We start from the raw sequence: 27,286 nt of genomic DNA, 5'->3' as shown, positions 1-27,286 counted from the left end.
AGTGTCTTCTTTGCCCATTTATCTTCGTTTCTTGTACTGTTTGGGCGGGAGGGGTTTCCTCACTTAGGTTGAGTGTGGTATACCACTTATCTATCTTTCTTATGGTCTGGTGGAGTGGTGCTGTGTTGTCTCGAAGTAATCCTTCAGGTTTTATTATTATCCTTATTATTAGCTATATGGTGCGAGAGAGAGAGAGAGAGTGAGAGTCAAAAGGAAATCACCAGGAAAGAGAAGAATGATGATATCCAACTCAAGACCCTGGCTGTGCCAAGCCCTTTCTCACTAGATGTGTTTGCAAGCGTGAAAAATGTTTTTTGTGATGATTGTGTGTCCACAGTGTGACATCCAAGTTGGCATATAAAATAGCCCTTAAAATGGTAAATTTTTTTTTTTTTTTTTTTTTGTTAGTTGTTGGTGCATCGGCTTCTGTAGCCATAATGCACCTCCCAAGGTTTTTGCACTACTCTGATCCAAGCCCGAGGCGGGATTCGAACCCGTAAAGTGCCTGCCTGGCAACCTTTGGGTTGCCAGGCAGGCAGGCACTTTACTCATCCAGCTAGCCTGGTCGGCAAATGGTAAATGGTTGCATAGTGATCCTGTTTAACCATCTCAGGACCCAGAACTCTAATCCTAGGAAACTTTTGATAGTACTGTCTGGGAAAGAGTACCAAATCTAAGATGCATAGACAGGGATAGGTATAATGCATCTTAATAAGGTTGGGGTTCCTAATGCTCACTAGTTGCCATCTGGGGTTCCATAGTGCTGCATATGCCTTCTTCTTTACATGACTGAAATATGGTGTGAAGGTTTTTGCCCCATTTCAGACCAAGATCAACATGTGGATGTCAACTTTCTTGACCTTGCTTCATTCCTGCATATTGATATGTGGTTCTTAATTACCTTGTTGGTGAAAACCATTTGTGCTGTCTTGTGTTCATTTAATCGGAGCCCAAAGCAATTGAGATATTCTTCCAACTCGAAGATTTTGGAATTTGCTTCATTGTTACCTTGCAAGCTGTTAAGATTATTACTATATTTAATACCACTCATATACCACATGATATTAATAATATAGTTTATTAAGCTATTCACCTAAACTACCATACATTAAGGTGACATTTCAGACATCTTACTAATCCCATCACCGGTAAGATACCTAAAACGTCTATTGGCTGCTATTAATCTTTTAGTCTGTGACTAATAGATTAACAGCAGTCATAAGTTTTCTGACCCATCTAATACTGCCTCAATAGCATCAGCAAATATTCTTGCATCTCTTCTATTTAAATGTATCCCATCTCTGTAAAAACAGTCTCTCCTGTTAGGAAGCACAATGCTGAGAAAAATTCTACTCCATGAGTTGTGCATAGCTCATTGGGTAGAATTGACTGACAAGGCTCTCATCATGTACACCTCCTATCATATCTGCAGTTCTGCCCAGATACGATAAGGAGTACATGATGAGCCATTGTGATGTCTGATCTTGAATAGGTTGGGTAGCTGAGTGCTTGGTGGGTCCCTCTCTTGTAATCTTTCCAGGGCATCAGCCCTATTCTTCAATCTTCATATAAGCCATCCAGAATGCTGAATTTTCACTTAACTTCCTAATGCTCTTTACAGTGAATGTGCGCGCACGCACACACACACACACACACACCCCCTTTGGCATATTACCTCTGGCTAAGGTAGCTTTGCAAAGAGGAACAAGTAGTGTACATAATATAATCCTGATTCGAGGGAGAACTGCTGAGAGCAGTTTTCCCCTGAATGAATTCCCACTACTTTGAACTCTGCTTCACTGCCCTAGTCTGTGATATGATGATTTTAGTGAAAATTTAATTTAAAATAACAGATACAGCTAAGAGATACAAAAATAATAGTATAATAGTAATGCTGCACTAATCACAGCCTACTTAACAGCAATATGAACTGTGCTATTTTAAGTTACATTATGTACTATATGATCCCATCACATTATAAAGTCATGTTTTGTATTGCTATAAATTTATAGTTTATGGACTTAATAAAAACACTTCTATGGGGCTCACATCTGGTGAGTATGGGCTTGGCACACCCAGGGTCCTGAGCTGGATATCATAATTATTCTCTTTCTTGGTGATTCCTTTCTACTTCTGTCAATCTCTCTCTCTCTCTCAGGTAACTCGGGAATATTATTTTATTTTTTTTTTTTTTGGATGGTGCAGCATAAGCCTCAGGCTTCCTTGCACCATATGGCTAATAATAATAACAGTGTTTTTGGTTCTAAGAAATTTTGAAGGCCAAGAAAAGAACAAATTTGCGAAATTTATCAGATCAAAGCCAACAACAACTGCACAACTAATTTTAAGCAAAAGATAACAAAAACAATAATTGTTTAAGTAATGAAAATTCCACTGAGCAGTTCTCAAAAATAAATTTGATATAGTTTGTTTTCATTGAGCATGAAACCAAAAGGAATGAGACATGGAGGAAAATGAATTTTAACATTCTTCACTATTCACAAAAATGTAGATATGGAAGTTTTAAGTATATTCTATCCACAGTTATTTTAACTACATTTAACCTCCTTTTTTTACATCAAAATATCAAACACTACTAAAGTAAATGGTGACCACCAGCTTACAGCTAAAACATTTGGAAACTTTTAAAAGTACTAGCAACTAGCAGAGATTATCTTTATGTTCTAAAGGGGAGAAGACATATTTTCCATATTTAAAAAAATACTATTAATTTTGAATGATAATGTTTTCCATTTTATGTGATGAATAACCAATTCATGTACTCCATATGATGAATAACCAATTCATGTACTCCATATGATGAATAACCAATTCACTTATATCTTAATTGTTTGGGAAGACAAATAGCCTAACTAATTTCTTTATTAATAATAATTTCTAACATAATTTAACATACTTCCTTTCTGAATGACTAATATTTAATTCTAATATGGATTCCAATTTAGAATTAATAATATTCTCTTAATCATACAAGGATTAAATTAGCACCATTAAAATGATTCACATTCACTCTGCATTAGAATCTCATTGCAGAGTTTCTAGGAATTTTCATCTTAATTTCAATGAACAGTGAAAGATGCATCCTTCAGACAGTATTAATTTAGCTTTCCAAGAAAGAAAAAGGTTGAAATATTAATTAATTTCTGTGTTCTGGTTGGTAGCTGCTGGATATGATTCAGGTAATCATATTTGTGTTGTCTTCTGTGAAATTATAGATAATCTGCAATTTATGACTTGTTTGGAGAGAAATTCTTTAAGATTTCTTCAGTATGGGCTATTTAGCTGATCAAGGCAGATTGAGTAGATTTTCTCCAAATTATTCTGGATTTTTCTGGCCTACATAGCATTTAAATCAGCCAGTGAGCACATAATTGCGCAGACATAATGTGATAAAAAAAAAATCACAGCTAATACCATAACATTGTATTATTAAAAAATCTTACCAAGTTTAGCAACATTAGTCTAATTTCTGATTGCTTATATAGTTTTATTTTCTACAGGGCCTATAACAATCAACTCCAAACCAAATCCTGATGATCCAGGGTTACAGGAAGGAATGATCATGTCCAATGGTGATTTTTGTTTTTGTTGTTATTGAAAATAAACTTTTTCATTCATAGTCTTTAAAAAAATGTAAGTTTTATTCACATAAGTCTGGAGCTAAAAAAAAACTTCAAGAAATGTAACTGTCATAGTTTAAATACATCATTTTTTATGTACAGGTAGTTCTCGACTTTACGAGTTAATTCGTTCCTAGCACACACGCTCATAAAACGAGAATTAATTTCCCATAGGCATAAGATTAAAAATAGGGGTTACGTTCTCAACAATGAAATTAGTTAGCTAATTAGTTTGTTTAAACAATGATTGATTTATCAAAAGAAATGAAAACGTAGCCTGTAAAATCAAGCAAGTTGTAATAATAAATTATTTATGACCCAGGTTAAAGAATGGTCATGTTAAATGGTGATGTTAAAGAATGTTTATTCTTAACATCATAGATTAAATGCAAACTTGTTGTTCACTCATTATTGACTCAGAACTCGTTGGTTTGTTGCACAAGGAGTCCGTCTTCTTCAGAAATGCTTCAAGCGGTGTTTGTTTCCAAGATAATCTTCTCTTTTAATTATAAATTTCACGATTGCACGCATAAGCATTTTTTTAACTGCACACACAAATTGAAACTAACACGATTCACATGGAGTAACAAGTTTGTGAAGCTTTAAAAAAAAGGAATGGAGAGAAGATTCTGAAAATTTATTTATGTTTTTTATACGATTGAAGATTTCAGTAAAGGGGAAACACATTTCACCATAATAACTTAAAAACCACACAATTCCAGCTATCGATATTTTCACAAATGCAATAACATCAAGTTTACTACCAGTTTATAATTGCTGACAGTAAAAGAAAATCCCAATAAACCGGAAAGTGCAAATTGTTTTATGGTCGTGACCTCCAGAAATGTGCTTTAGAAAAATATCACAAAGGCATTTAAAATTGATTCTTAAAATGGAACATATGATAACAATGAAAGTGTAGTGCATTTTAATGATTTGAATTGGTAACTAATACAATTTACGAACCACGCTTGTGACCTTAAAAATAACATTTTTGAGAGATAAATAGCTTAGTTTACAGCGAAAGTTTCAACTTCCGAGATATTTTAACAATACGATGGTGTCTCTGGAACTGATTAATATTATAATGCGGGGTACACTGAATTGTATAGCTATGCATGTGGTTTGGAATTCGGTATTTATCAATGTTTAACATTCATTTTTTTCAATTAATGTTCATATTTTCAATTTTGTCGATACTTGATACTTGGGGGAAAAAACTCGTAAACCCAGGAACTCATAAAGCGAGAACTGCCTGTACTTATAGTTAAAATTTCAAACTGATTAGCACAGAAAAGTGTCACACGTTTTGTATTGTGAAGAAAATCAGAATCATTGCACTCTTACAGCATGCTTCTGTTCATGGCAAAGTGCTATTTATTTAAAATGTAAGAATGAGGCAGCTCATTAGGATTTGCTTCACAGAAGAAGCTGTATGGTAATTTGATAATAAACAGTGTTCTATGTCATATAGTGACAGGTTTGGCTTATATTCACTTTGGAAATGGCATTGTTATCTACAAGTCAATGTAAGATCATTAATATTGTTTTAAATTGAATCGCATCAACAAAAGAGGCATATCCATTATTAGTTAAAACTCAAAAGACTGCTATGACTGGTTTGAGAATTAAGTGATTCAGAGCACCTCTTATCAAATAGCAATTGGCCCCAATTACAACCTTGTGTTGAACAGAGAGTGATTATATTAAATCCAAATGAGCAGCCAAACAGTGTGTGTGTGTGTGTGTGTGTGTGTGTGTGTGTGTGTGTGTGTGTGTGTGTGTGTGTGTGTGTGGAAGAAAAGCTTCCCATTGAAACATAATGAAAATTACATGAATATTAAGTACTGAGGTGAAGTGACCATGTTCCTTTTGAGCTCCCCTGCTTGCCTAAGTAAGTCTAGGGGTAGCTTTGCGAGAGCTACCGCTAGACTTACATCCCTACTGCTCTGCCCCATCTCTCGCAATGGACAGTGACTAGGAGTTGGTGGTGTTCCACTTGTTCCCTAGGACCAGATCCAGATCAACAATGCAACAACCACTTTAACTTACACAAATGCAACCTCACCCCATTATCTAGCCTTGGCACAAAATTGCTCACTTAACAAGAGAAACAAGCACAGAGCTGAGAGAGACAACCAGTGCCATCTACGTGTACATGGTACACGATGACCGTGTTCCTTTACTTAATCGCTGCAGTGGACCAAAACAAATCAGTGTCCGGAGTTTAATATTTGCATAACTTTAATAACACGTGAATTGGAATATTATTGGCTTGGCTGAAACAAGAAGAAGAAATGAATCGCTTATAAGTATATCAAGTGGAAATCTGCTGTACGCCAAAGGAAACAGTGAAAAAGCGAAAGTGGAATTGGCTTTCTGGTCCATAAACATATAAAAAAAAACGATTTTGGAATTCAGAAGCACATCAAGGATGGCAAGGCTACAACTCAGGATTTCTAATAGGGAAAAACTAAAGATTATAATGATATATGCACCAACATCAAGCCGTGATGATGAAGAGGTTGAAGAAATGTACACCGAAATTGGGAGACTTCTAGATGAACAGAAAACTCACTACACCCTGATTATGGGAGACTTCAATGCTAAGGTTGGAAAGAGACAAAACAGTGCAGAAAGGGAAATTATAGGAAATTTTGGAATTGGTGAAAGAAATGAAAGAGGTGAAAGACTTGTGGAATTTGCAGAATCTCGAGTAATGTCAGTAATGAACACAGTTTTCAAGAAAAGGGTGGACAGAAAGTGGACATAGAAGAGTCAAAATAGCTTAATGACTAAGGAAATCAACTTCATCCTCACTAACAGAAGATATATTGTGAACGATATTACTGTCCTGAACAAGTATGGTAAATGTTGGAAGTGATCATAGAATGGTAAGAGTCACACTTCATATAGATGTCAGGAAAAAACTGACTCAAGTAAATAATATGAAGGTCTTTAAGATAACAGAAGAGGAGAAAAAGCAGTATGTAGTAGTAGTGGTGGTGGCATGTGATGCAAGAAAGCAAGTGTATGAGTTTAAGCAGCATCAGCCAAAAAAAAAAAAAAAAAATTTCACACAACCATTCGCTCTAAATGTTTGTCCAGTTCCTCCTTAAATTTATTTAACCTATCAAATTCTACGCCAGATGGAAGTTTGTTCCAGCAATTAACCACCCCCTGGCTAAAGGCAAATTTCTGCACATCTATTCTACATCTGTCTTTCCTTAATTTGAATTTATGCCCCCTCATAATCTGAACAAGTGGAAGAATCCCATCAGAATTCAGCGTGATCAACCCATTCAAGGCCTTATACACCTCAATCAGATCAATTAGGCACCTAGTCTCCAGCCACTGCAATTTGAAGAAATTAAGCCTCTCTTGGTAAGAGGATCCCTTCATTCCCCTCACCAATCTTGTTCCCCTTCTCTGCACACGTTCAAGCAAATCTACATCCCTCCTAAAACGAGGCCTCCAGACCTGTATGCAGTACTCAAGACATGTCCTCACTATTGCCTTATACAGAGAGACAATCACCTCCTTTTTCCTGCTAGCAAAATTCCTGTATATCATTGACAAAACCCCATGACCTGCCCTGGCAGCTTGTCTGCATTGCTCAAAAAACTTCATATCTGACTGCACAATTACTTCCAGATGCTTTTCATTTTTTACCACCCTAAGTGTAGTACCACACAGTTCGCGTGTTTCTCTGGGATTACTTCTACCCATATGCAGTACTTTGCATTTGTAAATGTGAAACTTCAGTTGCCACTTCTCAGCCGATCTCCCCAAATTTTCTAGATCCTGTTGCAGTGGCACCCTGCCATTACTGTCATTAACAACCCTGCCAACCTTTGTATCATCTGCAAACATTGACAATAAGCCTGATATACCTTCATCAATATCATTGATAAATATACAAAACAACAGTGGACCCAACACTGAACCCTGTGAGATTCCACTAATAACATTAGTTCACGAAGAACAGCACCCATTGATTACCACCCTCTGTCTTCTCCCATTCAACCATCATTTTATCCATTGTAGCAACTTACCCTTAATACCATTCTGCTCCAATTTGTATAGTAGTCTTCCATGTGCAACAGTGTCAAAAGCTTTCCTGAAATACAAGTATATGATATCAAAATTATTTTTTGCATCCAGTTCCTTTGTAACCACATCATAATAACCAATCAAATTCGTCAGACAAGTCTTTCCCTTAACAAATCCATGCAGTGTCTGAATTATTGCTGCAGTCTTGTCTAGATGATCCTGCAATGCATCTTTAACCAGTGACTCCATTATTTTACCTGGAACAGAAGTTAAACTAACTGGTGTGTAATTACTCGTGTCACCCTTCAATCCCCCTTTGTGAGTTGGGGATACATTTGCAAATGTCCAGTCAGTGGGGACCTCCACTGAGTCCAAGAATGCTCTTATAATTATGGCTAAGGATTTCCTTACTTCTTTTTCTGCCTCCTTTAATATAACTAGTGCTCCTTTAATATAACCCATCCACCCCAGGTGCCTTTCTTATATTTAACTTCAACAATTTCTCCTCCACTTTGCTCTCAGTTATTACAAAATCATTAAGCACTCTGCTACAATTTGATAACCTTCTAGCATTTTAAAACCTTAATAATTCCTCGTGTGAATGTAGATACAAAATACTCATTCAGTTTGTTTGCTATCTGAGCAGGATCATCAACAGTTGAACCATCGATATCAAGTAGACCAATCAGATTCATCCCCTACCTTTTAAAGTTCATATAAGAAAAGAAATCCTTGCTGTTTTTCTTAGCATCTTTTGCCAAGGATTTCTCGTAATCTCCCTTCGCCTGCCAAACCTCCTTTGTGACTTGATTACAAACTAGCTTATACCTGCCATAGGCTTCTCTGTTGCCTGATAATTTATATGTATCCCATGCATTTTTCTTCTCTGTTACAAGTCTCATTAGTTCATTTGATAACAATTTAGGCCTAAACCTTGAACAATATTTCTTAATAGGTATCAAACTTTTAGTAGCTTTCACGATTAATTCCTTGAATGCTTCCCATTTAGAATTTGCTGTTGGTAACATCATTGTTGATCCCACTGTACAGAATTTAAAATCTGTCTGAGACCACTGTACTCACCTTTACGAAAGCAAAAAACCCTTTCCTTTACCCCTGTGGTAATTATATCTTTAAGTAAATCCCACATCAGTACACTGTGATCAATGCCATGTAGTGGTTCCTTTATCTGCAGATTCTTAATACACGAATGATCACTGCTGATAATCAGATCAAGAGTGTATTACCCTCTCTGGATGCCTCTCGAACATGCTGCTGCTGCAGAAAACAGTCATCGAATAAATCCACAAAAGTCTTACTAGTGTGCGAGTGACCATCCCACAAGTTACAGTCAATATCTGGGAAGTTAAAATCCAATGGGGGATTTTCCAATAAAATCCAATAAGGCATTCTAATTTACTAGCCCACTCTATTTCTCTGTACAATTGTTCATTGTACTCATTCGAGTCATTAGGCCTATAATACACTCCAACTCTTATTTTTGCTTTCTCAGTTCTTATGTCACACCAAACTGACTCAACAGTGCACTGTTCATTTGCATCAACTGGATGCACTTCTTTTGATTTTTATCTTTTTCTTAATTAACAGCATAACACCGCCTCCCTATCTATACTGTCTATCCTTTCTGTACATATTGTACTTCCCAAATTCCAATTTTGCATTCCTAATAGCTGTGTGACACCATGTCTCTGATATCTCAATAATATCCACCTTTTATGTCTTGACGAACACTTCAAATTCATCAAATTTATTTCTATACTTCTAGCATTGGTATACATTCAAGTATACATGCACCTATTCTTACTCTTAGTTACTCTAATACATCCCATATATCCACTTGTTTCAAGATGACTGGCATCAGTCCCTGAAACCCCCCCCCCCAGCAGCATTTGCTACAGGCCGCTGCTTATTCTAATAGAAGTAGTGCAAGAATCACTTTCACATCTGCCTGTAGCTACTTTTAGTCTGTGAATCCCCCCCCCCAAGCTAGCAATTTTCCGAGCCACCTAACACTGCCTGGATAACATCAGCAAATATTCTTGCACCCTTTCTATTTAAGTGTATCCCATCCCTGTAGAAGCAGTCTCTCCTGTTAACAAGCACAGACCACGCTGAACAAAAATACTACCCCTTGAGCCTTGCACATTCCCTCCAGGGCTGAATTGATTGACAAGGCTCTCATCATATACTCCCTCCTATTGTGTCTGGACAGAATTGCAGACACTTTAACCCTAATTCACGACTTTTTTGCAACATTGACCTGTACTTGTTAAGTAAATCTGCAGCTCTACTCTTAATATCATTGGTGTCAACATGTACAACACCTTTTGTGCCCTTAAAAGATGATATATGCACAACATCATCAACTTTTGCCCCTGGCAGACATACCCTGGTCCTATTCCATCTATCCTTTTTACACAATATATTCCCTGTCTCCCTGACAATAGAGTCACCAACAATAACCAACTAATGTGAGACCAGTGCATTCTGCCTTGGCGGGTGTTGCCTGGTGCCCAGGAGTGAGCTCTGGCATTGAGTTGGGCAGCTGAGAGCTTGACGGGCCCCCTCATATTAATTTCTTCCAGGGCATCTACTCTACACCTGAAGCACTCATAGTCGCCCATTAGAACGATGAGTTGACGCTTAATTTCTAGACACTCTGCATCTGACACACACAAAGACATTCTCTTCGGCTAGATCATGTTCTGTTCCAGAGAGTTCGGCAAACATTTCAGAAGTTGCACATTTTTTTAGGCTATGATGCATCGGAGAATCGCCCCCCTCAGACACTCCCCCAACTCACAGCATTCCTGCCACTTTGTGCCCGGTGCTTTGCTGCTCTAGTGTGGGCATGATATTTTAAATTAATAAGATCAATAAATTTAATTAATTAATTGTCAGTATTACACTATCTAATAGAATACTGAATGCAGTGATGCATATTACACTATATAATTTTACGTTAGAGCTACCTAGTTACCACAATTAAAAATTTGAATTCCCTACACTATACACTCTATACAAAAATAATGGCTGCATTATTCGAACGAAACAACGGTTTTACATATATTAAGTAGTAATCTACAAAAACTCTTTATCTAAATTAAAAATAAAAATAACCAGCATAACTAGAATTATAAAACTATGTATAAAGTACAATATAAAATAACAATTAGGTAAATCAAATGGCAAACACTTATCGCTTTTTCGGAGCCTGTAATTCACAGCTGTAATTTTTAAAGAGAGTCAGCGCCCTCTATGTAGTGGAACTTAAGAACAAGTTTCAGCTTCTGCGGACCTTTCAGGACCAAGGTATCAACGAGCAATACAACAAATTTCTGAAAGTGATAAAGTCCAAGAAATCTATAGGTAAAAAGGAATCCAAAGAAAAATTAGTCAAGGAACACTTGTCATGATGAACTGAAGATGACTAAAGATAAACAGTGATAAGGACAAAATTGAGTATACTGAGTTATGCAAAGCCATTAGAAAGAGACACAGAGAAGACAAAATTTAACACCTTAAAAGTAGAACAAGCATTAAAAAAAAACCAAGGACTTAAATCAGCAATCAGTAGCAGTAATACAGAAAGACAAATAATACTGAAACTGAAGAAAAGTGATGGTGTACTTATAAATAGCAGAGAAGGCATAATTCAAATAGCAGCCAACTACAGGCGGGCCTCAATTAACGCGATTAATTCGTCCCGCGAGTGCATCGCCCAAACCCCTCGACGTGGGCACTTGTACGTGGTGAGGGGACCTCCCAGTGACGCCGCTGGACTTCCAGACTAGCATCACTGGGATCCAATGCCCACAGCCCAGGTTCCAGGCTTACATCAATGGAATCCGGCGTGTTTGCCGTGCGCTGCGATCCGTGGAAATTCGGAAAGGGGGATCCTGGTGGTTGAGGGGCCCAGCTTCAATACACCACTTTGGCCCCTGCTTCGACAAGACGGGTGGTCCTGGAAGGCCCGGCTAGGATCAATCGGCTAGTAGGCTCGCCTGCGAGGGTCAACCGTGTCAATACCACGCCCCTACCCTCATGGTCCGAGGGACAGGATTCAGGCTGGCGGCGGTGTGGGTATGGTGTCTGGGTAGCCCTGGTGTTCCACTCCCGAGCGCATTTATTGCATGCCGGGTAGTGGGCGTCCCTTTGGGCTCCGTGGTGGGTGGGGAGCCCGGGCACTGAACCAAATAAAATTTCTATGAATCCTGATAAACATATTTCTTCAGGGGCCCCAACCCAGTCCCTATCCGAAACCAATGATAAAGAAACAGATAGCATTATTGCTAAAAAGAGGCAGCGAACCGAATTACCATCAGGGCCTGTCCCAAGGTTTTTAATTATTCATTCTACCAATGAAACATCGATTGGTAAAATGTCGCCCTTTTTTATTCAAAAAGGGTTAGATGGGCTAGCAGGTTCACCCAAATCAGTTAAGAGGCTTCGTTCTGGAGACCTTTTAATTGAAACTAAAAATGACAGGCAATCTGAACATCTACTCCGAGTAACGTCAATCGGAGGAATACCCATAACAGTGACACCACACAGAACACTCAAGTCATCGAGAGGTGTCATTTCGGAGTGGGACCTTCTCGACGTAACCGAGGAGGAAATCTGCTCCGAATTAAAACCACAGGGAGTTATTGCCATCAAGAGAGTTACTGCGCAAAGGGATGGAAAAATTGTTAAAACCAGGAGCGTTATCCTGACTTTTAACTCTCCTAAACCTCCTGATGAGATTAAAGCTGGATACATCAATTGTTCAGTGCGTCCATACGTTCCGAACCCATTACGGTGTTTTAAATGCCAGAAGTATGGACATTCTCAAATGGCCTGCCATGGAGTCCTTGCATGCGCTCGATGCGGTGCAAAGGCCACGAAACAACAGCATGTTCAGCCGCAAAACCCACCTGTATTAACTGTGAAGGCGAACACCCGGCTTATTCACGAGCATGCCAGAGGTGGAAAGAAAAAGAAATTCAACGGCTGAAGGCAGAGCTAAATATATCATACCAGGAGGCAAGGAAATCGGTCAAACCCCTGAATATCAACAAACCTACCTACGCCCAGAAGGTAGCAGGGAGATGTTCCGTCGGAACTCAGAAGGACATGACCATTCCTCCAAAGGAGTCTTTCATTGCGCGTTATCTCTTAAGTTCTCAAAAACCTGCACAGAAGGACCAATCAGCTGCCACTCCTATATCGGTACCTCCTAATGCTCCACAAGTAACAAAGGTAACTATGAAAGAAAAGAATAAAAAAGGGGAAGTCCCCCCTAGTACCCAAGAAAAGATGGATGTCGAGCAGAAGGAGGTACCCGAAGATTCAGTCTTGGAACTCTTTGCGGAGGAAGAAATGGACACGGGACAGCGTCCATTCTTCCCCAAAAAAGATAAACCCAAGACTGATAAAAGTAAGCCCTCAGCAACTCGGAAGCTGCCTGATGGACCCACCAAGCCAAAATAATGGCTAAATTTCTACAATGGAATTGTCGTTGATTCTGGCAAAATATTGATGACATAAAGGCTCTCCTGCAAAAGCACGAGCCAGTTTGCTTTTGCTTGCAGGAGACATATCTTAAGGCAAATGATGATCCCACCATGCACAACATCACAATTTTTCGAAAGGATAGAATTGCGGATGGCTCTGCTCATGGGGGAGTGGCTATCCTTGTGGTAACCAGACCCCAGTGCAGCCCTTGCTAATTACAACTAGCATAGAAGCTGTTGCAATTTGCCTTACGGTGGGATTTTTATTAACGGTCTGCTCTATCTATTTGCCACCTGGGACTGACATCTCCCAGGAAGACCTTGATGATCTTCTAATGCAGTTGCCTCCCCCTTTCTTACTTCTCGGGGATTTTAATGGACATAACACCCTGTGGGGTAGTGCTAACATCAATGGAAGGGGACGAGTCATAGAGCATATGCTAAATGACAATGACCTTTCCCTTCTATATACTGGAACAAATACCTTCTTCCACATGCCTACCCATACTTTTTCTGCCATTGATCTCTCTATCTGCTCCCCTTCTCTACTGTCTTTGCTCACTTGGGAAGTGGAGAAGAATCCATACGGAAGTGATCACTTCCCTGTGATAACCTCGTTACACAGTGGGAGACCATGTCTTCCCTTCAGGTTACCACGGTGGAAAATTGATCAGGCTGACTGGACTGCCTTCCAACATCAGGCAAATTTTGATCTTAGCACAGTCAGTCAAGAGCCTATCAATGACGCAGTTACGTACATCACAGAAATTATTGTCCAAGCAGCTGCGAATGCTGTTCCAAAAACATCTGCCCGGTTTCCACCATCTCCCAAACCTTGGTGAAATTCACAATGCACAGCAGCAAAAAAGGCTAAAAACAAAGCGTGGGGGATATTCCGCCGATATCCTACCACGACCAACCTTATAGCCTTTAAACGTGCACGAGCCAAAGCACGATATATCCGTCGTCAGAATCAAAAGGAATCGTGGATCCGTTTTACATCATCTATTAACCAGTCTACCAACTCTAAGGTAGTCTGGGATAAAATCCGGAAAATGAAGGGAAAATATACATCCCACCCTTCTTCAATCCTAGATTATAATGGATGCGCTATTGCAGATCCAACTGCAATAGCCAATTCTCTTGGGGAAACATTGTCCAACCTCTCTGCAACATCTTCGTATTCCCCAGAGTTTCTGGTCCTGAAATATAAAATCAAAAAACAGGCACTTAACTTTAAATCTGAGAGCATTTATCCCTACAACGGGGATTTCACTATTCTGGAACTGAAAAGAGCCCTCATTCTTTCCAAAGCAAGTGCTGTTCAACCAGATGGCATCCATTATGAAATGATTAAACATCTTTCACCAAAATCTATGGATTGTCTGCTCCTTCTGTATAACAGAATCTTTATTGAAAGGCGGCTCCGTAGCCAGGTGGTAAGGAGCAGCAGTGCGTAGCACACGCTTCTTGATTAGACCGGGGTTCGAGCCCATCACCACCAAATACGGAGGATGCGGAAAGGTCAAGGGAATGACCACCGCATATCCCCAGAGCAATATGGCCTTAGTTGCTAATGCTCCTAAAAACCAAAGAACAACATAATGTAACAACATCTTTATTGAAGGGCACTTTCCGGACTCCTGGTGAAAGGCAATCGTTCTTGCCTTTCCTAAGCCAGGAAAGGATCCAGAAGTCACCACCAATTATCATCCTATTGCTCTGACTAGCTGTCTGTGCAAAATCCTGGAGAGAATGGTTAATTCTCGTTTAATATGGTATTTAGAATCAAACGACCTTCTCTCCAGCATCCAGTGTGGCTTCCGAAGGAACCGGTCCACTTTGGACCATCTCATTAGATTGGAAGCATCCATCCGGGATGCTTTCCTAAAACGTGAACACTTGGTGTCGGTGTTCTTTGACATGGAGAAAGCGTATGACACAACTTGGAAATTTGGCATCTTAAAAGATCTGCATAGCCTTGGTCTTAGGGGGCAACTCCCAATTTTTATTAAAAACTTTTTAGCCAATCGATCTTTCCAAGTTCGCGTGGGATCCTCACTCTCTCCTTCCTCAGTCAAGAGGAGGGAGTACCACAAGGATCAGTATTAAGTGTCACGCTTTTCGCCATCAAAATAAATTCAATCACAGAACAACTTCCTCCAACTGTAAACAGTGCCCTCTATGTTGATGACTTTAGCATTTTTTGTCAGTCGTGCAACATGAGGGTTGTTGAAAGACAACTGCAGAAAGCCATTGATAATCTGAATTCCTGGGCACTTGCTAATGGCTTCAGGTTCTCGCCGGAGAAGACCGTTTGCGTACACTTTTGTCCTAAGTGTAATCTTCATCCTGAACCCGAATTAAGGCTCGGACAATATGCTATTCCAGTAGCAGCGAACATAAACTTCTTGGGACTCATATTCGATAAAAAAACTGACCTTTTTGGATCATATTCGTCAACTCCGCACAAAGTGCACATGTGGGCTTAATATTCTCCACTCGCTCTCCTCTACATCTTGGGGAGCAGACCGATGTATCCTTCTTCGGCTTTACCGTGCACTTGTGCGATCCAAACTAGATTATGGGTTCCAGGTATATTCCTCAGCCAGAGACAGTGTCCTGCGATGGCTGGACCCCGTCCATCATCAGGCCCTATGTATTGCTACTGGAGCATATCGCACATCTCCTGTCCAGTGCTTATACGTCGAAGCAAACGAACCACCGTTATCGCTTCGACGTAAGCAGTTGTCTTTAAAGTACGCTTTAAAACTGAAATCCCTGCCAGACCATCGTACGTGGCCCTTCGTTTTTGAGCCACGATGGGAAAATTTATACAATACCTGTAAGACTTTCAATCGTCCTTTTGGTATTCGTCTCCAAGAGCTACTCAAAGAACTTAATATCAAGGTAGACAAGGTTGCCCAAACACCAAAGCAACCCTTTCCACCCTGGCATGCTCATGTCCCGGCATGTGACTTATGTCTTAGAAATTGGGGAAAGTTGGACACTCCATCATCTGTCTACCTGCAGCTTCATTCAGCACACTAAACTGAATATTCCGACTTCGCGCCAGTCACGAAGTCGGACTCATATGTGGGATCTGCTGCTGTCTTTACAGACAGCTCTATATCGGAGCAGATTCCCTCTGAATGCAGCATATTTACTGCAGAGCTGCATGCCTTGGATCACATTAGTGAATGCCAATACCAACGGTTCATTTTATATTCCGACTCTCTCACGTGTTACAGGCTTTAATATCTGTGAGATATAATCTTCATCCAGTTCTGTCTAGTATTCAGCAGAAGATTCACTTCCTCCGTGGACGTGAATATGATATCCGCTTCTGCTGGATTCCCAGCCACATTGGGATTAGGGGAAATGATTTGGCTGACGCTGCAGCCAAATCAGCAATTCCCAATAATAACCGCTGCCTGTCAGTCCCCTATACAGACTACAGGCAAATAATACACCAAAAGATATATTCCCAATGGCAGGATTCGTGGAATAGACAGACTGCGAATAAATTATATCGTATAAAGCCTGTAATTGAACCGTGGCAGTCTAGTCTGCGCAGGAATCATAAGGAGGAAGTTGTTCTTGCCCGGACCCGCATAGGATACCGTGATTTAACTCATTCGTTTTTGCTGAGGGCTGATGACCCTCCTATGTGTGTGTCCTGTGGCACAATTTTAACGATTAGACACCTTTTAATTAACTGTCCAGATTTTAGCAATATCCGTTTTACCGCTTTTAACCATCTGACTGAGCCACTGACTCAGTCTGACTGACTCAGTCAGATTTTATCCGACAATGACAACGTGTCTGCTGTTTTTAGCTATTTTAAGTTAATAAAAGTTTTTAATTGTATTTAATTTATGCTATTGTTACGTCTTTATTGATTTATTTTTTATATCTTTGTTATTATATATCTGGACATGGTGGCCTTACTAATTAGGTCACCGAAAATTTAAAATTTTTAAATATTACCTATTCTTGGCGCATTATAGCCGTAGTTGCTAATGTGCCAAAAAAATCCAAACAAACAAACAAGCATCGCCCAAAACAGAAACGCATTAATCGAATATCATAACCAATAGGAAAAATTATAATTGGTCCTTGACCTTCTGGAATGTCCATAAAGAATTTTAAAAATACCTTTTAAATAACTTTTTAACTGTATATAATGTAAAAGATAATGAAAATAATTATGGAATTAAATGTTTATTGCATAAAACAGTGGTTCTTAAATTGTGCGCTGCGGAATATTTTAAATTTTCGAGGGAAACACAGCGATACTCGACATCTGTCAGACACCACGCGAACTACTAGCTCGAGGTAGTTCGCAGTTTCAGCATTTCTTATTAAGTTGTTTGGACCTAACTACTAAACGAAACTGTTAGGTATTTCTTTTGGTCTGGGTGCGCCTTGAAAAAATTACTGAGACATTAAAGGCGCCATGAACCGAGAAACTTTGGGAACCTCTGACATAAAATACACAATGAAGAAATTACTGTTGCAGAAATATTTGAACAGTGTTGATGTTCTCTTTTCATCAATCAATTTCCGATAGCCAACAACAATCTTCTCTGGGCCCTGGCGAAATAAATATCGCAGAGAACATCAAACCTTTTGTTTGAGGTTCTACGCGATACGAAAGATTTCATCTAATTCTTTTACCGTTATCTCCCTCGCAGTAACATTTTCATCTGGCTCATTTAAAATTTTGAATTTTTAAATGCAAGTCTGCATTGACTTTATTAGCAGGAGACAAACACGTTTTTTTCCGATGGTTGATGGAACACACCGAGGCGGGCAGCAGGCAAACATTTGTTTATTGACCGTACAACTCGCCGTAAGCTTAACGCGCGATTCAAATCTTTTTCAACTATCGCATTAAAAAAAAAAAAAAGGTCGCGTTAACTGGAAATTTGCATCGTGTGAAGTGAAAAGTGGTATCATTTTTCAAATAGTGTTAACTGAATATCGCGTTAATCGAACTCGCGTTATGCGAGTTCGATTAACGCCTAGCTGTACTATAAAGAATTATATAAGGAGCAAAGGAATGATGCCAGCAGTGGGGAAGATGGATCACAAATTAGCAACAGATACGACATACCCAATATCCTTCCTGACGAGGTAGAACATGCATTGAAGAAAATTAAAATCAGAAAGCCCTGGGTGAAGATGAAGTTACTGTAGAGTTGTAAAAATTAAGAAAAATAATGAGAGTGCCAACTGATAATTTTCTTATAGGTTTATTTACTAGTGAAAAATAATTGTTTTTTTTTTTTTTTTTTAATGTAAACCCCAAACACAACACGTATTAGAACCTATAGTACTTAGTACCGTGCTTGGGTTGGAGGTTGAGAAGATGAAAGAAGATATTCGTTGACTTGGACTTGAACTTCTGTAGGCTCTAATTTTCAGGAAATACGTATGAAGGAAGGTTGTTCTAGAAAACAGCAGTTGAATGAATAAACAAGGAAGATGAAAAGTTGGTTCTGTGAGTTTGAAGTTGGACAGTAAATGGACGTTGGCTGGTAGCGGCAAGTGTTCGAACTGTTTTGAAAGAGAGAATGGGAATTATAGAAGCCAATTCAGAAGAACAGTGCCCATGGAAGTATCTGCAGAAGAGGCATGCAGCAGAAACAGTACGTCTATGAGACAGCGAGCGGAGAGACTCTGTTAGAGATGAATCATTAATTAACCTAACTGCCCTTTTCTGAATGGAATCAAGAAGCCTGAGAGAGGTTTTGGGGGTACCACCCCAGATGTGGGAACAATATTCCATGGCAGGGCGGATTTGCAATTTATACAGAATGAGCAGCTGTTTGGAAGAAAAGTAACGCCGAGAACGTAAGAGAAAACCAAGTTTTTTAGATGCAGAGGAAGCAATATTTGTAACGTGTTAGTGCCAAGAGAGATTAGAAGTCAGGGTAATCCCCAAAAGAGATATATCATTTTGCCTAGAAATCAGAGTGTCACTGAAGATAAGCATAGGAGCAGAAGAATCCTTTTTGCAAGATATCAGACAAGACTGAGTTTTAGAAGGGTTGAAATTAAGTTGTCTTTCCACCATTGGAGAATTACCTGAAGATTGGCATTTAAGGAGTTGGTAGCAGACTTTCGAGAAGTTGAAGCTGATTGAGCAGGACAAGGTTTCTCACAATGGAGAGTGGAATGCAATGTGCTATCATCGGCAAAGCTGTGGATGGGATTTTTGGTCAATGGAAGAAAGTCATTAATATACAAGAGGAAAAGAACCGAACCTTGGAGGACACCAGCATTAGTTGAGAAGTTAGAAGACAGAGAGAGCCATCTACCATTACCCTCAGTGAGCGATCAGAGAGAAAACTGGTTAACCAATTACTAAAAACTGTTGGCAAACCATAAGATGGAAGCTTGTTTAGAAGACCTTTATGCCAAACACAATCAAAAGCCTTTGAGATGTCAAGAGCAACTACTTGTGTTTCACCGAACCTTTCCATTGAATTAGTCCATAAATGGGTAACATAAGCCAGAATATCACAAGTGGATCGACACTGACGGAATCCATACTGGCGATCATTGATCAGACAGAAGGTTTCTATGTAGTTTAAGAGTTGGTGGTTAATTGACTTCTCCTTTACTTTAGAAACAGTAGAAGTAATTGCTATGTGGCGATAATTGGATGGGAGGGATTTGTCACCCTTTTTTAGGAACTGGCTGGATATGAGCAAATTTCGAAGCAGAACGAAAAACACCTTTGGAATAAGAAATTGAAAAAAGGCAGCAAAAATAGGAGTAAGTTCAGGAGCACAGGTTTTGAGAACAAGGAGAAATACCATCAGGACCTGGAGCTTTAATAGTATCAAAGATTTGACAAAATCCTTCTGACATCCTTTTGACGGAAGACCACAGGAGGCATTGAATGGAGCATGTTGGGAATGGTGGGAGGTGTTTTAGCAAGATCATTAATACATGAGTTGGAAGAAAAATGGGATGCTAGCAGGTCAGCTTTATCCTTGGCTGAAGTGACAACAGACCCATCTGGTTTGGACAGAGGTGGGAGCAGAGATGGGCAAAAGTTGCGGCCAATAGCTTTGGCAAGAGACCAGAATGCTTGGCTACCATTAGGGCAAGAAGCAAGTTCAAACTGTAGTTTGGACTGATTAATAACTGCTTTAAGTTGTTGTGAGCTTTGGTACAGGCAGAAAATGAAACTGAAGAATTAGAAACAAGCCAATTACGATATGCAACATTCTTCTCTTGAACAGCGTCAGCACATTTATTGGAAAACCAAAGTTTAGATAAAGGATGAGATTTTAAAGTGGAGTGTGGGATAAAGGATTCCATTCCTGCAAGAATAATTTCACGATCTGAACAAATCTTGACATCAGAAATTTTGAAACAGTAATCCGACCAAGGAAAAAAAGAAAAGAAATCTCACAGGTCATCTCATTTTGCATTCTTGTAATGCCAAACAATACGAGGTTGGGAATAGCCATGAGATAAAGGTTCCATTGGAGAAGAGATAATCACCAAGTTGTGATCTGAAATGCCTAAAGGACCTCTCACTTCGACTGTGTACTTAGAAGGGTTGTTTGTGAGAAAAAGATCAAGCATATTGGCTGTATGATTAGGATTGTCCGGTATTCTTGTAGGTAAGTGAACAATCTGTGCAAGGTCATTAGTAATTACAAAAGCCTCACCATCTCGACCAGGGGTCGGTGTGACTAGAAAACGGAAGCCAGCTGGAGTTGTGAACATTAAAATCACCAAGGAAAATTACCTCACTGTTAGGAAAGTTGGACTGGAGAAAGTCAAGTTGCAAAGAGATGAAGCAAAGAGCTCCAAGTGATTAGTGCAATTGGGAGAATAGTAGAGACAACAGATGAATTAGACACAATGAGGTAGAGAAATTTTATGCCAGAGAAGATCAAAGAGAGGAGATTCCAAATTGCCAAGTCTGACAGGGAATATCAGAACGGACATATGCAGAAGTAACACCTTTGAGGCGAAAGGAATCGTACAGCTAATAATTTGGGCATTTGAGATGAGCAGTAGTTGAATCAACCGATAACTGAGATTCTGTCAGAAAAAGTACATGTGGTTTAGCAGACTGCAAGTGGAAATGGACTTTGTTGAGATTAGAATTGAGACCACATATACTTGTGAAATGAATTAGGAAGTGCTTGGGAGGTTTGGATCTTTTCGCAGATAAGCTTGCTCTATTTGTTTGACAATTCATGGTGTATTCAATAGTAAGAAAAAGTGGGTGAGACATTCTGTATGAAGTAATGAATTTTTTGGATATGGCGTACACATGGTAAGAATATACCTAGATCCTCGACATAATGTGGCCTCGACAATGCTCCCCGTATACACACTACTTGACTCCCTCCAGTCACTATCTGGCAGAGTAGAGGTAGCAAGATTATACACTAGCTGATCTGGAAGCCTCCTAGAGAGTTACCAATAGGTTCGGTCCGGTGTACTAACTAACGGCCGGTCTGTACCCTCGAAATGTAAGGAATATTGGATCTCACCACGATGTTCATCATAACCTGAAAAGTCATCAATCATACTGCATGATGGAAGAGATAGGGAAGGGTTGACTGGAACTTAGCTCTAGAGACTAAACATGGGTTCCACCAAGTCAAGACTCCAATAAGTGCAAAGTAGTGGTATTGCACCAGTTGATGAGAGTCATCTACCACCTAGTACTGCCTGGTAACATAGAGGGGCGGCATTCCTCCATGTGGTGTGGGCGCCACACCTCAACCCCTGCTTACGTTGGTTCACACCTGGGTGGTCACCCACCATCTATTTGTGCATGGAGGTTATACCCAGGATTACTAACAGTCCCACCATCATGAAGGTTCAAGCAGAGGATTTGGCTGTCACAGACCGTCCGGACTTCGCCGAAATTGGGTCCACTTGACTTGAGTGTCACCCGAATATCAGTTCCATCAGCGTTTTAGACTCCCACGTAGCAAGTACAGCTTGTCTGGCATATCTGAGAGAATGTCTGTGACAACCTCATGGACCATGTAGTGAAAAGGAAAGGCTTTTGCTGAGTTAAGACAATGAGGAAGAAGAGTAAAGATAGCAATAGTACCTCAATTTCCCTTGAATTGCTCCAATAGATTTTCAGGTATAAAATTTAGGCTTAGCAAGCATGCTTCCTAACCCTAAAGTTTATATAGGTGGGGTGGATAGTATGCTTCAAAAATATAAAATATCAAGAACTGTATCATGATCGCTAAATTTACCATTCACAGCATGGCATGTTAAAGTTTTGCATTTTCTATATTGCTTTGCCATGCACCAAATTCTCCCAAAGAATACACTAAATTATTACAGCTGTTTGTCTTTCACCAAATTGTCTCATACATCGCTGTCATGCACCAAATTGCCGCATAAAGCAAATGTAACAAAACGTCATACATTGAATTGCCTTGCAACAATCGATATGATCCCAGATATACATGATGAAGGCGATCTTTTTAAAACCACAATTCAAAAGAAAAGGTGTTTCACATTTTTAATGCATTGTAGAAACAGCACTTAGTTCCTTTATTTGTTGTTGCATGGCAAGCTTCTATGGCTCTTCAAATAAGAACTGAACTTTTATTTGTGTGTGTGTGTGTGTGTGTGTGTGTGTGTGTGTGTGTGTGTGTGTGTGTGTGTGTGTGTGTGTGTGTGTGTGTGTGTGTGTGTGTGTAATTACAATTTTGGAATCCATGTCCTTCAGGCAAAGACATTTCTCCACACCCCTTTAAGGTAATATCTTTATCCATATCTGCATCTGCAGATATAGATAAAGATACTACATCTGCAGAAGAAACCAAGTTTACCATGTAAATAGTGAAATGATTTTTGTAGCTGAGAAAATTCCTGCAGTAGTTTCTAGATAATAAAATTTTTCATCGCAAATATCCATAATGATTTCTAATAAAGTCATTATAGATATAATGTTTTAACATCTCAGTTATACTCCAGACCTCTTTTAGTAACCTTTGCCTCTTTTCTAAAGAGAACAGTCAGGTTAATCAGATCAATCACACTACATTCTATTATGTAGGTTCCATTTCTGACTATTTCATAACCCTCAACCATAGTACTAGAGTACACTGGATTTCAACAGTAGTGCCTACTTTTTATGACATATGAAAATACTGAATTATGTAATTAATAATGACTGTCACAAAAAGTGAAAATCATGTGCATTGAATAAAAATTATTGGCTAGAATTTATGGTGTGAAAAGGGGAAAGCAAAGCAGCATAAAGTTATTAATGTGGGAGTAATTTGGTGTTCTTCAGGCAGAAAACCTGCAATGATCACTTAATGTGATTATTCACAACCTGTTATACTATCATGAAACTAGCATTTGTTTCTAATTCCTTTAAGATAGCCTTACAGCATATTTATTAGGTATTGATAATTAAATTAGTAGGAAACTTTATAAATAAACTCTGCCAATTTTTTTGCTATAATTTAAATTATGAGAGTTTGTGAATGGACTGTATGTTGCTATCATTGGTATGACAAAAATTTCCAAATGAAATGTAAGCATATAGTTAAGAAATGTAAGCATGGTACAAAATCTGCTTTCTTTCTACTTATTTTTTGTATTATAACCTCTTTTTTGTTTGGTAGAGCCTGGGTATTATGAAGAAGGTCGGTTTGGAATCAGGATAGAAAGCTTGTTTCTAATTAAAAAAGCTGATATAAAGGTTTGTAAATATAGTTGTTATTTGTTTCATTGAAAATGCTAACCTTTTACTTCCTGATGTGTTTCGGCCAGCATTAACAATAACTGTTGAAAAATAGGATTTCATTTGCTGTTTGTGTTTATATTGTGTGGTTTTTTTTTTAAACATTACAGAAAGATAGAGATAAATGTTTGTTTGTTTGTTATTTGGTTTTTAGGAGCATTAGCAACTAAGGCCATATTGCTCCGGGATATGCGGTGGTCATTCCCTGACCTTTCCGGCTCCTCCATATTTGGTAGTGACTGGCTCGAACCCCAGTCTAATCAAGAAGCGTGTTCTACGCACTGCTGCTCCTTCCCACCTGGTTGCTGAGGTGCCTAGAGATAAATGTGATGAAAATTTAAATTATCAATATCGAAAAGGTTTATATATTATAAAGTCTCAATTGCTGATAGCAAAATCAGCTATTAATAGTAAACTGAAGAAATTCTTGAAATTGTCCTTTGGTGTTTGGAAAGTTCTGACTCATAATAACTGCCATGGAATACACCAAATATCTATGACTGAAACTTTATTAAAATAATAATAAGATAAAAAAAAAATAGGATAAATTTTGTTGTAAAAATAAAATACAATACATTGCCAACTATAAAGTTAAAAATGATAAAATGATATATATAAAATTAAAATGTACAAAATATTAAAATTAAAAGTGATAAAACAACTGTAGTTTTCAAAGGTGACTGTCTCCTTTATCAACAGTAAAACTTGTCTGTCATGGCACATCCTTAAATAACATTGGCAGGCTCACAGCATCTGTTACTGTAAGAGCACAGGCATTATCCTCCACACATGCATGGAGACTGGAAATGGCTCAGGAGAGTGCCAGGTGGAACCATTTGTCCAATCCAAGAATTACAGTTTCAAAGAAGAGATGAATGTGGACTCCTCTATCTCTATTGATGGTATTATGTTCCAAGGAACAAATCCGCAAGCTCTTGAGCCATTTTCGATTCCAATACCTATGTGAACGATCAATGATGATGGCATCGCCTGGAGAAATTTGGTAGTTCTCTTTCCAGAAGTGTTCAGTCACAGCATATTTCCCATAGTCTGCAGTCTTTATTGCACTAACATGTTCTCCCATATGATCTTTAAACCTGCATTTTGTCTCTCCAACATAGCACTCCCCACAGTCTGTTCATTTGATCTCATATATAACCACACTTGTACCCTCAATAGGTACAGGATCTTTTACCTTTGACACAACTGTGTGCAATCTTCACCCTGGCAGCTGCACACACAGCATGTCTGATAGGTATGTAATATTCTAAAGATCCATTCTGTTAAGCCCGGATAGTAGCGAATGTATACAGTAGCAGCAGGTGAGAATACCTCTCTCTGCCCATGTTCAGCATGTTGAGTATGTTTGTCCAAAATTTCTGGGGGTGGGATAGCTGCATTTTCAAAGATCTGCTGTGACACATTTAATCTCTTCCATTCTATCCTCTGAGGTGCTACAGTGTGACGCAGCCCTATCCAATATGTTTTCTCAAGATACTATGTCTCAGCAGGTTCACGGCACAGCTATAGGTTCTCCAATTAGTGCTATTGTCACCAGCTTCGCCATGGAAGAGCTGGAGTCCAGAATTACTGATGGGTCTGCTCTACCTCTCCCATGCGTGCATGGAAACTCTATGCTGATAATACATTCACTGCTGTACACGGGGGAGGAGAGGATGGGGTTCTCAGCTTCCTCAATGGTTTCTCCCCTTTCATTCAGTTCACCTCAGAGATGTAAATAGTTGGTACCCTCCCTTTCCTTGATGTGTTGGGTAGTAGGGTTTTTTACCCAGTTGTTGTTGTTATTTGGTTTTTAGGAGCGTTAGTAACTAAGGCCATATTGCTCCGGGGATATGTGGTGGTCATTCCCTGACCTTTCCGCATCCTCCGTATTTGGTGGTCACGGGCTCAAACCCCAGTCTAATCAAGAAGCGTGTGCTATGCACTGCTGCTCCTGCCCACCTGGCTATGGAGGCGCCTTTTTACCTCTATACCTATACCTTTTTACCTATAGGAAACCTATGTGCCAGGGATAATACATGCATTATAACACGGCACAAGCCAACGATCATAAGAACAGTGTAATTAGGGTCCTATTGAATAGGGCTGGATCACACCTCTGAGGATAGAATGGAGAAGATTAAACATGTCACTACAGATCTTCAAAAATGCGATACCCCCAAAAGATCTTGGACAAAAATATTCAGAAAGCTGAACACGAGCAAAGAGAAGTGTTCTCACCTACTGCTACTGCATACATTCCCTACTATCCGGGCTTAGCAGAGCAGATCTATAGAATATTATGCACCTGTCAGACATGATGTTATTTTTTAGTTTTTAGGAGCATGAGCAACTAAGGCCATATTGCTCCTAGATATGCGGTAGTCATTCCCTGACCTTTCCGCATCCTCCGTATTTGGTGGTGATGGGCTCAAACCCCGGTCTAATCAAGAAGCGTGTGCTATGCACTGCTGCTCCTTCCCACCTGGCTACGGAGGCGCCCAGACATGATATTTGCAGCTGCCAGAGTGAAGATTGCACACAGTTGTGTCAAAGATAAAAGACACAACTGTGTCTTTTACCTTTGACAGAATTATAACTAAAGTTGGGGCCCCAACTTTATGTTCTTCAGTCAGATACTGTTCACTTTCCTTAAACTATAATTTTTCAACACTCAGGGTTATTAGTGTGATATGAGGGCAGGAGTGTCTATAGCTCTCCTAAAAAAAAAAAAAAAAAAAAAAGCTCTCCTAATTACCTACCTAATTTCACCTCCAGTTAGCTAAATGCTGTAATATTGCTTATACACATAATATAAATAGATTTATATATATTTCTGCCATTAGCCTTTGTCTGCTCTCATCAATGGTCTTTGTTCTAGTTTAGTTTCTTTGTTCATTTATGTTTATAATTATTGTCTAGTTCTCTGTCATGTCAGTCTTAAATTGCATCTGGCTGTCTATATATATCTTCCCTTATAGGTTTAATTATACTTTATTTCATATTTTTCCCCCCTAAAACTATATTTTGATGTTATTCTATTTTTCCATGGCATGTATTTTATGTTAGAAACGGAGGACACTATATTGTCGTCTTGTTGGGCAATTCTGGTGGTTGACACTTGAAAGTGACACCAGGATTGTGCAATATATGACAATATAATCATGTATATATTTTGTGTAATGTAATATTGGCTTATTTCTTTATATATGTATTATTATTTCCTCCCCTCTTTTTTTCTTTTTTTCTCATTTTTTACTTACTTCTCTTATCTCCACAACCCCCATTTACTTAATTTCCTTATCTCTACA

At 39.0% G+C, this 27,286-nt stretch overlaps 1 protein-coding gene across 1 annotated transcript in view; it reads left to right on the top strand.

Annotated features, from left to right (window-relative positions):
• The window catches only part of LOC150087411 (xaa-Pro aminopeptidase 1-like), a 532,432-nt gene that overhangs the window by 464,710 nt on the left and 40,436 nt on the right, over positions 1-27,286 (top strand). Inside the window, exons 20-21 of the mRNA XM_090372051.1 lie at positions 3,522-3,593; positions 23,857-23,933. Coding sequence (XP_090228177.1) covers positions 3,522-3,593; positions 23,857-23,933 — 149 coding nt within the window. The remainder of the gene's footprint in view (positions 1-3,521; positions 3,594-23,856; positions 23,934-27,286) is intronic.

The sequence above is a fragment of the Mastigoproctus giganteus genome, chromosome 4 (assembly GCF_048544385.1).
Source record: "Mastigoproctus giganteus isolate SK-2022 chromosome 4, ASM4854438v1, whole genome shotgun sequence".
Classification (NCBI taxonomy): Eukaryota; Metazoa; Arthropoda; class Arachnida; order Uropygi; family Thelyphonidae; genus Mastigoproctus; species Mastigoproctus giganteus.
This window is presented reverse-complemented; position numbering and strand designations above follow the sequence as displayed.